This window comes from Gossypium hirsutum, chromosome A09, assembly GCF_007990345.1.
Source record: "Gossypium hirsutum isolate 1008001.06 chromosome A09, Gossypium_hirsutum_v2.1, whole genome shotgun sequence".
Lineage (NCBI taxonomy): Eukaryota > Viridiplantae > Streptophyta > Magnoliopsida > Malvales > Malvaceae > Gossypium > Gossypium hirsutum.
This window is the reverse complement of record NC_053432.1, coordinates 746,141-760,737: the sequence shown is the minus strand read 5'-3', so window position 1 is coordinate 760,737 and position 14,597 is coordinate 746,141. Positions and strand designations below refer to the sequence as shown.

General features: G+C 31.1%; 1 protein-coding gene across 1 annotated transcript; it reads left to right on the top strand.

The window, feature by feature from the left end:
* Nucleotides 1–770: 770 nt before the first annotated feature.
* Nucleotides 771–2,775, top strand: LOC107888454 (probable 3-beta-hydroxysteroid-Delta(8),Delta(7)-isomerase). Its single transcript, XM_041077571.1, has 4 exons — nt 771–1,273; nt 1,550–1,696; nt 2,052–2,160; nt 2,257–2,775. The coding sequence occupies exons 1-4, from the start codon at nt 1,141–1,143 to the stop codon at nt 2,519–2,521; spliced, it is 654 nt and encodes a 217-aa protein (XP_040933505.1). The 5' UTR covers nt 771–1,140; the 3' UTR covers nt 2,522–2,775.
* Nucleotides 2,776–14,597: the final 11,822 nt, after the last annotated feature.

Below are 14,597 nucleotides of genomic sequence, written 5' to 3'. Positions count from 1 at the left end.
TAAAAATTGATGATTTTTAATTCTATTTAAATAAAGATTAAATTGTAAAATAGTAAAATTTGAATTGTTTCATTGTTGAGAAATAGTGATAAAATTTTATAGTATGTATGTCGAAGTAGACAAAATGAAAACTAGTAGGATATAAATAGCATGCCATTAGGAAAGTAATTAAGCCCGCAAGTGAAAGTGACACTATGATGTGCAAAGTGATATTCATACACTTCAATGCATCTTATCAAAAATTGGGCAATAACATTATAAGGCAAGTGAGTAAGTAATTTGAAACTTGTAGAATTGGTATTTTAATATAGCTACTATGGAAACAAAATTAGTGTAGGATGGCTGAAAGTAATGATAGTAGTATATATATGTTGAATATATTCTAACTAATTCCGGTACTGCATTTAAAGTCTGTAAACAGCGATACACAGCCGCCTAAGTCTTAATAATGTTAAATTGCCATAGTTCACAACTAGGTTTTTAAAATTCAATTGCTAACAACATTTCATTTATAATTGAAATTTCCTCATTTTATTTGGTTATGGCCTAATCATAGCTGGGTTTATTTGTGGTTTAGTTTTACCTAAATTTTATTAATTTTTTTTAAACTTCTATTTTTTAATAAACAACGAATCAGAGCAAGAATCGATCTGATTCAAAATCTATTAATATAAAATTCCTTTGAAATGCAATAAGTTGGATATTTATTTGCTTTTTCTATCAAATTATTGACATTTTAACAATATGTTTGGCTTATGTAGGAAAGGAGGAAGAAATGGTTGGATTAAAGTAGATGAGAGGTTCAAGATTGGGTTAAATTACTCTTTCTATTATTAAACAGATGAATATAGTCTTTATATCCTTAAATAAAATTATATTTTTCAATTATGACCATAAAAAATATGTATTTTTTCACCCAGGAAAGAATATCTATTTTTAAAATCATTAAATATTAGAAAGGTGGTTTTCAAAATTTGTATGTATTTTTTTATCCTTTTTATTTGACTTTTTTTATAGAAAAATAATGACTTGAGATCCGCCTAAAATATTAATGGAAAAAACAGAAAACCTTCCATATAAGTTGTGACTTGGTAGAGTTTTGAGTTGTAGAACTGCAGAAGAGACAAAAGGCGACTGAAAATGGAGCATCCATATGTGCCCAGGGATCTGCAACTGCCTGGATATGTCCCCGTCTCCCTTTCTCAGTCCACCATTCTTACCGTCTATGGTCTCTCTTCCCTGCTCGTCGTCTCCCTTGTTTGGTTCCTCTCTGGTTTGTCCCTCTTTCTCTAATCCCATTTTCGATGTAAATCAAAACACCTTCATTTTCACTTCAAATTCTGCAGGCTTTTCACATGTTTTGGGGTTTGGTTTCTTTCTTATTAGCTACTTACCAATACGTTGAAAAAAGTTATTACAACTTGCTGCATTCTAGATCTACTAATAGACCGGAGGAATCCTAGCATTGATCTGTGACATGGACTATAAGTGTCCCGTTAAAGGACTCTAAACTTGTTTCAATTTAGATATTTACTTGTTTTTATACCAGGGCGATCGCGCAACATATCTAAACTTGATAGATTGTTGATGTGCTGGTGGGCTTTCACGGGACTTACACACTTAATTCTTGAAGGATATTTTGCATTCTCCCCTGAATTCTATAAAGACAAGACTGGATTTTATCTAGCTGAAGTTTGTAAGTTGCTCTTAGTTTTGAATGTTCTTGATAATTATTAATAGCTCAAGTACCATGACATCCCTGTACTAGGATTTAGATTTTAATTTTGCCCCCTTTACTAGAAGAATGGACAAATTAATCCCTGTTGATGGAATAATCTAATACTTACATCTGGCTTGCTATGTATTACACATGCCGACGGACATCAACCTTTTTTTTAGCAAAAATATTCATTTGCTATTTGATCTTACGTACAATGACTAATTTGCTCAATTTTTTTAGTGAAGGGGTAAAAGCAATCTGACTTCTTGTACAAGAGCCTCCATGGTACTTTTACCCCTACCTTCTATTTATTCATATGATTTAATGGCAGGGAAGGAATATAGCAAAGGTGATTCAAGATATGCAGGAAGAGACTCAGCAATTGTTGCTGTTGAAGGAATGACATCAGTTCTTGAAGGTCCACCTTGCCTTCTAGCAGTGTAAGATTTGGCTTTGTTTACATATACATCTATTTCCTTCTACTTTGATTGTTGTCATTGACAAATGCTTTTTTATTTTTATTTTTAATTTGGAAGGTATGCTATTGCCAAAGGAAAAGGATATAGCTACATACTTCAATTTGCCATCTCTCTGGGACAGTTATATGGTACATTTGTATATTTCATAACAGCTTACTTGGAGGGTGATAACTTTTCTGCAAGCCCATTTTATTACTATGCATACTATGTTTTGGCAAATTCGTTTTGGCTTTTGATCCCTTCGCTCATTGCTATCCGGTGTTGGAAGAAAATTTCTTCGGCTGTGCAGAGCCAAAGCCAGAAGAAGAACAAGATTAGGTGATGTAGACTGCAAAAGGATATCTTTGTTTAGCACTGGTGGACCATCTTGAAATAATTTAGGCATTCCAGTTAGAAAAAGATGACATTTTCAGTCTTCAATGAATAATGTTAATTGATTTTTAATAGACTACAAACATGACCAATCTTCTTGAAACTCTGCTTCTATATGCTTCATGCTGTGGAACTGTGTGAAGTTTGATATGAGAAAGCTAAGCTTGTTCTTTGTAGCAAAGCATAGCAAGCTATGTTCATTGATCTTGTTCCTACTCTTCCCTTCTTATTAGAATCAATTTGTCATTTGGATCCATGTTTTTGCTTGGATATTATCCAGTGGCCGGTAAGAGGACCATACAGGTCCTTGTATTAGTAATGAAATTACATTTTGTCCCCTATTAAAAAATAGGCAAATCAGTCCACGTACATTAGATCAAAAAACAAATAATCATTTATGTTGAAAATTTCATCCATTTGTATAGCTATAAATTGACATAGCTAACAAAATAACTGGATAATGATATGTGGCATGCCATGTATACTTTATACTAACGTATGGAGACCAATTTTTAATAGTAGAATTGAATGGAATTTCTGATGAAAAGATCAGTTTCCTTTTTGATTTAACGTATAAGGATTAATTTGCTAATTTTTTTAGTAGAGAAGCTAAAATGTAATTTAACTCCAAGTATAATAACTTCTGTGATACTTTTACCTTCATCAATACCTCAAAAAATGGCAAACAACCAACTGTTGTGTTTTAGTTAACAGTAAGTATGCTTTGTTTTCTCCGAAACATATATAGTTGTTTGTTTTCTTCCATTTCTGGATATGTTGGTCATCAGGACAAGAAAAAAAAGGGTGAATATATCCGAAAGATCCTTCTATTATAAGGGCCTAATCAAATTAATCTTTACTATCAAACGGATCAATTTAATTCTTATATAATTAAAAAGAATTAAATAAAACTAAATTGAAATAGAATTAATTTTACTAGAGTTTATTTCTAAAGCTTTTATTATTTTGTCAATAAAATTTTTTATTTATTTGGATTGAAAGAAAACCTTTTAAGATAATTTTTATATAATAAATATTAATTTTATTATAGTTGAGTTGGGCAGAAAAATAAAAAAAGCAGGAGAAAATAATTTGCCCGCTGCCAGGCCGAAAATATTAATGTAACACTCCAACTTTTTAAATTTAATGGCGGGGAGCAGATTTAGTTCGTGATTAATTTTTACATTTTTTGAAAGTTAAAAGATTTAGTTTATGTATTTTTATTTGATTAATATCAGTTTTAGTATTTTTTTTAAATCGGTAAATTTTAATTCATGTATTTTTTAAAATTTGAAATTTAAGTTTAGATTCAAACAGTAGCAATTAAGTTTGTTTGGTTAAATTCAATTACTAGTATTGTGTTATGCATATAGTTGTAGATTTAGTCTATTTTCTTCAATTGGATCGTTCTAAGTTTCTATTCTTTTTCAAAATTTGAAATTTCAATTTTAATGTAAATGACCGTCAGTAATCTATTAATTAGATTTTTAGTGAGTAATATGTGGTAGTAATAAGTTACCATGACATTGTATATATAATAATATGTTTGGCATATTAGATTTTGAAAATAGCAGAACTTTAGTTAATAAATATAACAATTATTATTTCGTGATTACTGAAATTTTAAAATTTTGATAGTACATGAAATAAAAAATAGTAGTAGAAATTAAGGTAATGGGAGAGAGTAGAGTAGGTAATATTTATAAAAGTGTTAATAAATTGCACTGTCCTGGTAAATTTAGTAGAATAGTTAGGATATAATTTACATGCTATAAGGATTAATGTGCACATTTGTGTTGAAGGTGATGATACATACCTTATGGCATAGTACGTAAGTGTATTTTAGACCCATTTTTTCAAGGTATTTGAATAGATGTACCTTTAACGCAATGTGTGTTAAAGTGTTGGTTGAAATCCTGAATATCTGAGTATATTTTACTAAAGATAAAATATTTAGTTGTTAATAATAATACGATGTGTTAATGAATATGTCTCGCAATAATTAAACATATATACAAAGTGAAACTATTGAATAAAGAATTGAGAATTCACCTAAATATGTCTAAACATTGGGTTGATGAGAAAGTGGAATTGAGTTTGACTTTAACTATAATGTGTGTAATGGGAAAAGGGAAATTTTATAATGAAATTGTAATTCTTGTGTAATAAGAGAACTTATGTAGGAATCAAAGGTTCTAATGTCATAAGTGATTGTTCAACAAATGAACCACGAAGTGGTAATCTCCTTATAGGAGAAAGGTTCTAATGCCAGCTTTGAGCCTTAATCAACAACTTAGTAAGTGAATGAGTCTAAATTCTCATTGATTAGTGGCGTAATTGAACTTAAGTTTCATAGTTATAAAATACTCAACTCTAATAAGACTAAATTCTTCAAGCTTAAAATGTTAGTGGTTTAAATGCGTAGGTGGTGGACCTTTTTTTTTTTTTTTGCAAAGTTAAAGATCGTGTCTTTGAGGTATCACATCATCGTGCAAGGTGGGAAGCGATTAACAAATTTAAAATATATTATTTTGCATTGGAAGAAATTGTAATGACTTGTACATAAGTTAAAGTGTGTTGAAGCTTGGTATTGTTTTTAGAATATTAAAGAACTTTTGAATGCTTTCAATTTAGCCTTAGAAAAGATTTAGACATATTTGTGACATGGATTTGAGTTCTAATGTGTTTTGATATTGTTCTAAAGTGATTTGAAACTTGTTGGCATGTTTTGATGATGCTTTTAAGTGTTTTTGAACCAATTTTGGGGGTCCACTGCATCTAGGTATCAGTACTTTACAAGTTAGTAGCTAAAATATTATAATATCATGGCAATGTTCCAATACATAAGGATCATGTATTGATACCTTTGCCATTGCACCTCTATTCTTGGGTTTTTCAAGCCCAAATTAACCTCGAACAAGGTCCTACTATTATGGTTTTGAAAAAAAACTTTAGAAATGATTTGAAAAAGTATTTTAAAACATTGAAAATGATATTTTAATGAATCAAAGTGGAAAGTGACACGATAATTCAAGAGAATGTTTTATTATCCCATTTTTAAAAGTGTATGTTTTAAGTCAAAGAATAACTAAAGATGATTTTATGTTTTTTATACCTTTCCAAAGCTTGGAAACTGATTTAATTAAATTCTTAAAATAATTTTTATAAGTGCAAACATTGTGGTAATGGGTGTAACAATGGTACATGAGGTTGAAAGGCAATTTGCCAACTTCAATGCTTGGGGAGAAGTAGTTGTTGCCTTTATATTTGACTAAATTTCTTAGCTAAGGGAATATTTGTGTGAGGCTTGTTTTGAGGCATAAAGAATATTAAAAAACGAGGAATGTGATTTCTTCTTCTTTCTCCATTATTTCTTCTCTTGTTCCAATCATCACAAAATGTTGTTGTTTTTTCATTTTTAGTAGGCCAATCACACCGTGCCATGTGGCATTTTAAAAAAAAGTATTTTCTTTTATCAAATATTAAAAAAATATAAAAATAAAAATATGTTGGTCTAATTTTACTCTATAATTGAATCTAAAATTTTCATCAGTCATTAACTTCCACCCCATCGCACAATTCAAATCATTCATAAATTACTAATTTACTCTTCCATTGATTCTCTACTAACCTGTCTGTCTATTTTTTGTTTCGCACCTTGGGAGTAGAACATGGGATCTATTCTCCTCTTAAATTAATTATTCATACCTCTCTTTTACTTTTCATTTCAATTTATATTTTTTTATTGTGATCAAGTAAAAAGATTCTTTTTTATAATAAAAAGTATAATTTTTAAAAATTTGATTTATTGATATGATTTTTTTCAACTAAAAATTTACATAAAATTTATATCTCAGATTATTTATACGGATGGACCCAACAAAAAAAATATGAAATTTGGGTGTTGGTGGAGAGAATGAGAATAATGAATGGGTTGGAAAGCAAACATTGGTGGAGTCTGAAAACAATTAACTTAGACATGTGGGTACCTGTTTAAGTTGCAGACCACAAAAGCTATTATAGATTTAGTATGTTATCCTGAATATAAAGGAAATGTTGTTTAATTGATTACATATTTTTATCAAATTCTTCTTATTTTCTTTCAGCATTAATTGAATTATATTGATATGATAGTTCATTTAGTTTTTCTGTTGATGCAGGCAATTGGAACTGATGGCTGCAAAACAGAAAGCTAATGGGTGAGAATAATGGAGAAAAAGCAGGGTTTATCAACCTACCTTTGTTGGGCTGGCAATGCCGTATTTTTAAACTCAACCTTAGAACAAGTACCATCATCTAATCATTTAAGGGACTGCCTTAGGCCTGCTTTTTAATAGAGCTGACGATTGTTTATTTTGAAGCTTCTACCAACTACTCTTTTGATTTGTAGCATTATAATGTCAACAATATTGACACCATTAGCTTTGAATATAACAACATTTAAAATATATTTTATATATTTTTATATTATTTAGTAAAAATATGATAACAAATTTTATTAAATATTTTTAAAATAATTTTAAGGCTTCAAAAATGATTTTTTTTAAGTGTTTTCAATCTAAGTACAACACATTGACCAAAAAGTGTAGTACCTAAAAGTTAGTGTGCAAAAAGACAGAGATAGAGATATAGAATTCTTCTCAAGAGGTACAACACCCTTCCACCCAAGTACCACACCATTTTTCAAGAGGTACCGCACCGTGCTAACTAGGGTGCAATACCTGCGGCTCAATGGTCAAATTTTGAAGAAATGTATCGCACCCCAATGCTCTGCAAGTGTTTTTAAGCCCAAAATTAATGCTTCTAATGGTTAGAATTCATCCCCAACGGTTATAAACATCCATAAACTCATTCTTTAGTATAAATACAAGTCAAGGACACATCAAGACACAAGAGATGAACATCTAAGCATAGAAATCAAGAGAAAAGCCTCCAATTCTTTATTTCTTCATTTTCTTTTATACATACTTCTTAGGTGCTTATTGTTAGATCTTTTTATCATTATCATTTCCATTCTTTGAGAGAGTTTAACACTTGTAAACATACACCTTTGAAAGGTCTTCATTGTTTACATATTTTCTTTGAAAGATCCACTTAAGGTTTTTGAGATATAAAACCTTAATTAATTTGTAAAGGTTTTTAGTTAAACCTTAATTAATTTGTAAAGGGTTTTAGTTAAGTCATAAAAATTAGAAGAATATTCTATCTTAACCTTGTGAAAATGATAGAGATTATAAATATTATACATTTCTCTCAAAAGATATCAATTCAAATATAGTGAATTGAAAAATCTTTGGTTGAAATATACTAAGGTAATAGAGGTAGGCAAATGGGGCCGAGCCACCCTAAATCAAAGTGTCCAAACTTTTTTTCATTTCCTCATCATTGCTTGCAAAAAAAATTAAAATATCAATTCCCCCTCTTAATATTTTCGAGTCTAACAGTCACTAAAAAGAGTTTGTCTTGGCTTGTTTCGAGCATTCAGGTGGCCTTTATCCTTTGTAGATAACCCATATAGAGGTTCAGGGATTTAGAAGACCCATTCTGTGTTTACTGAGCTTAATTTGTAGTATTCCAACAATAGTCCCAACCAAGTGGGGTCTACATGTTTCAAAATGACTTGTGGAAGACTACGTATATATAATTGCAGTAAATCAGATATCTTCGCATGCTTTGCAAATGATATAATAAAGAAATGCGTTTTAATAGCTGCAATGCTAAACATAACGACTGGGGCGACAGTAGGGCTTATTTAACATGTGCTACACACTCTGAGATTTATCTTAAAAGATAGAGGCTTGTCTCCAGAAGTGCCTAGTGACTTTACGTTAGAAAATAAGGTTTGCTAGAGGATTTCCAAAAGGGACACAAACCACTTGTGCTTTTATCTTCATATTTTTAGGGGAAGCTTTCATATACCCCTACATCCTTTCTTTGTGAAGTCAAACTATACTAACTAAACCTAAACCAATTTCTTCTAAAAGCTTGGGCCATTTTACTTGCATGCTTTATTCAATGCTGTGAAGAAATTGCTAGTTGCTGAGGAAGAAGCTAATTAAGCAAGTCAAACATTTTCTGGAGAAATCATTGCTTGGTTGACCCTACATTGTTGAAAAATCATTGCTTGGGTTGGATTGATGGTAAGTTCCCGTCGGACTTGACTCTCATCCCAAGCTTGTCCCTTGAAATTCGTTGCCAAAGTAATCATACCCTTATGATCAAGTTCTTATGCTTTTGTAGATGTCAGTAAACCAGTTCTGAGAATGCCCTTTTATCTATGCAGGGAAGGGGTGTTTACGGCGATATCCGTGAAATATCGATGCTAGTACATCCAATGCACCTATTGACTTGTCTAGATTAGGTGATGATTCTAAGATTAAGGGAGAGACAAATGCAATGAAGTTCTGAGACTTGATCTAACAATGGAACTTAGGAGTATTCATTTATGCTGTTGCTTTTATTTACTTTTCATTTGTAGTGGAATCATAATTAAATTAATTTTTATTTTTGTGAAAAAAAAATGTTTAGATGTATGTTGTTTTCATGAAAATCAGTTTAATTTTTTCTTAACCAAAGTAAAATTTATTAAACCCAAAAAGGTAAACAAACTGAAAGGTCAACAATAAAATGTTTCTTGTGTAGTCTCACAACCTATGATACCAAAACACAACAATAAAAATACACACTCTAAACAGTAACATACACCATATCAGCAATAAGAGACCTCAAAACCAAATAAGTTTCTTAAAACAAATTATCACAAAAAACAAGTTTCTTAAAACAAAAACGAAAAGCGTAGAGGAAAAACAACAAGAAAAGAGAGTGAATAGACAAAGTGAGATGCGAACCAATTTAAAAAAAAAGATTAAAAGCCGATTGAGTCTTAATTTAATTGGCATAAACATTGTTACTAATGTAGGAGGACATGAGTTTAAGTGTACTGAATCGCATTATTTTCCTATTTATAGATTGGAGAGGACATATATATCAAAAGGCTAATATTATTTATATAATATTTTAATTTTTAAAAAATTAACTCACAATCTAAATATCTTTCTCCACCCCGAAATCGGGACATCTTATAAATATATTAATATAATAACTTTTTTTGATATAAAATTAAAAACGAGGAATGATGTCATGTACAATTTGAATTTGTATCAAATGGATACTTGACAAGAATTTTAATCATTGCTATATAGATTCATAAACAAAATTAAGGATGAAATTCAAAATTTATTATTTATTAATTAAATATTCAACAATATATATATCACTACGGATCATTATCTAATGGTTAGCCGGTGTATTAATAAATTAATAATCCCGACTCTCTTTTAAAAAAATAATCCAAACTCACTGATGTGTTTGCTTATATTGTATTCCAAAAGGATCTGATAATTACGAGGATGATTTTAAAAATAATAAATCTAAGAACAGAACAAAATATACTGACTCATTTAATCTCCACTATCACAAATCATGACTTGGATCTATCCCTATAAATACCAGCAGTTGTTGCCTATTTCTCTCATCTCTACAGCTACTACTTCCTCCTCACTTACGATGGCTAGGTTATCTTTCTTGGCTGCCTTCTTCGTGGTCCTTTTGATGAGTTCTTCTCAAGCTCAATCCCTGGTGCAGAAGAAAATTAGCAGCCGCCTTCTTTTACGTGAATTAGGCTATGATCGTAACAAGTTGGAGCATTATCGCCAGGTTTTTGCTTTGAAAGCTGACTCTGATAGAGTTTCACCTGGAGGGCCTGACCATGAACATCATGCTCATCCGCCAAGAATGCCATAAATGTAACTCTTTTAACCATGGGCCATTATCGGTAAAAGTATTTGTTGGAATTTCGTCACTAAGAAAAAAGGAATTGCAGTGAAGAAACAATAAATTTAGCAACAAAATTATCTGTTAAAGTTATATATATTGTACTTTATTTTTGAATAATGTAACAGGGGTATTTGTAACAAGAAAAAACTCCTAATTATGGAAAGAAATAACAACGGATTTATGTTAATTAACATCAAATATATTATGCTAATAAATTCTAAATTTCTTAAAAAAGCTGAAAAACATAATTTGAAAACATAACTTGCACAGCTTCATGGTTCAGCTTCAAATAGCTTGCATCTTTTTCGTGACCCTAGTTCACATTTTCCATGCGACCCCAATTTGCATTTTAGTTCGCTAAAGTAATGAGATCACCGCTTATACTCATTCGAGGTAGCTCACCACTCACTGTTCATTTGAGGTAGCGCTCGCCACTTACTGTGAGTTCTCCAATCTTGGAGGGTTCGCCGAATATTACATGAATGGTCATCTCACAACACTCCTCCTTAGCCTTCATGCTACGAACACCAATTTTGTTTCTCAGATTCTCAAACCTTGTCTTTCCTAGTGGTTTGGTCAAAATGTCTGCAAGTTAAGTTTTAGTACTACAATGAACTGGAGTCACTTCATTGCTCTGTTTGACTTCTCTCACAAAATAGTACTTGATTTTGAAATGTTTTGTCTTTCCATGGAAGATTGAGTTCTTCGCAATTGCTATGGTAGATTCGTTGTCGCATAGAATTTGGGTTGCTTCACTCTGCACAAGATTCAAGTCAAACAAAAGTTTTCTCAACTAAATTGCTTGGTTGACTGCTGTTGCCGCAACTACATACTCTGCCTCAACTGTAGATTGAGCAACTGTCAATTGCTTCTTCGAACTCCAAGAGAGTTTCCTAGGTCCAAGCGAAAAGAAATATCCAGAGGTACTTTGCATATCATCCATTGATCCAGCCCAATTACTTTCAGTGTATGTAACACCCCAAAATAAGGCATAGGAGTTTTAGGGATAATTTAGGAATTTTAGCCTTAGACTATTCGAAATTTTGCAACATGATATTCCGGTAATGTTTTTTTTACTATGACTTTTAGAAAATTAAATCAATTTCTAAAAATAAGTTTTAAATACCTTTAATTTTGGAAAAAAGGACTAATTTGTAATAGAGATAAAATTGTGAGCATTTATGTTGCAGTTTTACCAAAGTTTAAAAATTAACCTATTCTCTCCTTTCATCTTTATAAAACCCACATTAGATTTCTCCCATCCTTTGTGTTTGTCCTCCCTTGTTTTCCAAGCTTTTCTCATTCAAGTTTTGATTCCCGAACTCTATTCCTTTGATTTCTATCATCCTCCTAGTCATAAACCTCCATTAAATACTAATAAAAACACCCAAAACACCATAGTTTTCTCCATAGTCAAGCTTTCGTGATTTTCGGGTTTTCGATCAAATGCTTGGTTTTTCATCGTCTAAGGTAACAATTCAACTCCTTAATAGCTTTAAATGTTAATTAGTCTTTCAAACTGAATTATTAGCCATTAAATCACATGTTTTGAAAAAAAAACCAAAAATTTGCTAGTTAATGGTGGATTTCAGGATTTTGAGTAAAAATGTGGTTTCAAAATGTTTTTCAACTTGTTTTAACATGATTAGAAGGTTTCTAAACTTATTTTGAAGTTTCGTTAAGTATTTCTTGAATTTTAATGAATTTTCAAAAAATAGCCAAAAACATGTCAAAAAAGTCGATACTATGAATTGAGTATTTTAGTATAGTTTAAAAGTTTGGAATTAGTAGTAGGTGAATAATAAGATGAACATAATTGGTTTTAGGTGAAAAGATTGAATATAGATCGAGATATTTGAATTTTAAGTTTGTTATGTTAAAGGTTTCGGTTACATGAGAACCTAGTTTAGGCCTGTGTTTTTGGATTGTTTGTTCTGAGTCTATAGGTGAATGTTGATTGTGTTGTTGTGTGAATTACTTTGTTGAAGCGTTGGAATCAATAGGACCTTCTGTGAGTAGAGAAAAAGGCAAGGAAAAACTAGTTTAAACTTTCGGCTTTTCGACAAAAGCGTAATTGGTGAGTGTTTGGAATAATTGCTTGTAGACATGATTCAATGCGTTATTTTGGAATTTAGTTGTAGCCTAAACCCCTACTCTAAATTTCGAGTGTAAGCTTTTTATTTCCCTTGTTTTTATTTTTTTGTTAATTATGTGATTATGAGAATATTTATATATTGATTATTATGATGAATTATTGTGATATGAGACATGTGAGATGACTATTGTGAATTGTATTATGTTGTAGGCCTATTTAATATGCCGAATAATAGTGATGATGTTGCGTTAACAATATAAATGCACAGTGAAAGTGCACAAAAACTGATAAGTACGTATGTGTTGAATTGTGGAATGTGATATTATTATGACAGGTAATATGTGAGAATACTTGTATGTGATATATGATGTATTTATTTTAATGCACTCATATGTGGTTGGATAAGTGATGGCTCAATGAGTATTATTGTGGCACTTTAAGTGTAATTAAACGTCAATTCGATAAGCATACATTGTGTACAAGTTTGTCACATGAATTAATGAATATGAACATAGATGTGCATTAAATCAATAATTAAAATTGTATATTTGTGGATACTTTGGCCTTGTGACCATATGAGACCGTTAGATATAGTTGGCATGCTATAGGATTGTGAGTACTCACCTATATGTGTTTTGTGATTTGGGCATTAAGGCCTTGAGATATGTTTGGAGAGATAAAGGAATATGAGCTAAGCTTCATTCAGCGGGACATGTTTGGTGTGTTGGAGAGTGTTAGCTTTATGCTTCACTTTTTGGGATATGTTTGACTGTATGAGTCAATTGGTGTGTTGGAGAGTGTTAGTTTTATGCTTCACTTATGGGACATGTCTGACTCTATGAGTCTATTTGGTGTGATGAAGATCTGTGTATCCGATGTTTGGTGGTAGTGCCCACTTTTATGTTTCATAACCTCAACAGCCAAACTATCATAAAATGTGACTGAATGTGATTAAATGTGATTTATATGTTCTGTGATATATGTTTAAATATTCATGTGATTAATGTGTAAAAGAATTAATGAAAGATGATTAAACATGTGAAATATGATATGTATTCGATGAGTGATGATAGAGCTCACTTTTATGTTTCATAGCCTCAAGTGCCAAATTATCTTAAAATGTATATATGTGGAATGTGATGTATGCCTAAATGAGTTTGTGGCTGCTATGCATATTATCGTTAAATGTGATCTTATTTGTTATGGTATTACGATGTGAGATGGACACTTAAACATGTGAATAATATGCTAAATGAGTTGATTTAAATTTTATGAAAATGTTAGTATGTTCTCATAGTAAATTCCATGATCCCTCACTGAACCAAACATGAGCCTTTCGATTCACGCTCAATTATTTCTTATTTATTGGGAATTAATTCCCAATATGTTTTTTTTCTAAAGTAGTATGCTCTTATTTAACCTTTGATATTGTGTGTACATTGTGGTTATTCTGAATATTCACTGAGCTTGTTAAGCTCACTCACTTATTTTAAACCATTGCACATTAGTTGTGTGCCAGTGTGAGCGGTGTGGTTCTAAGGGTGGTCCAAGCAAGTCCATTTCAGTGATTTCGTAGGTGTTATTTTTATTTGTTTCGTTTTGGGAATAAGGTAATGTGGTAGACTTTTACTAATATTTGCCATGATGTTTTGGATGCTTCTATGACTATATATGCTCCTAAGTTTAGGAGATACATTTCGTATTATGTTGATTATAGCTTGGACTTAGTTTCAATGTTTGAGACTACTATTATGGCTGTTTTGACATTTATTTGATGATGATATGATAGCATGATGATTTAGTACATGTTGGAATGACTTATATGCTTATGTATGTTGTATTTTTTTGGTCTGAAGCAAAGGTATTGATATTCATGTTGTAAAAATGATACCTCTATGATTTTGAAATGTCTAGGAAGATAGTAACGGAATTTGGTATCGATACCGCATCACAAGTATTGATACTCAGAGTAGAAATATCGGTACTTTAACAAAAGTACCGATAGTTATTGGAGTTTAGGTTTTTAATCGAGAAACATTAATCAGTTTTGGTACCAATTTTCCAAGCGGTATCGATACCAAATGAGAGAATTATT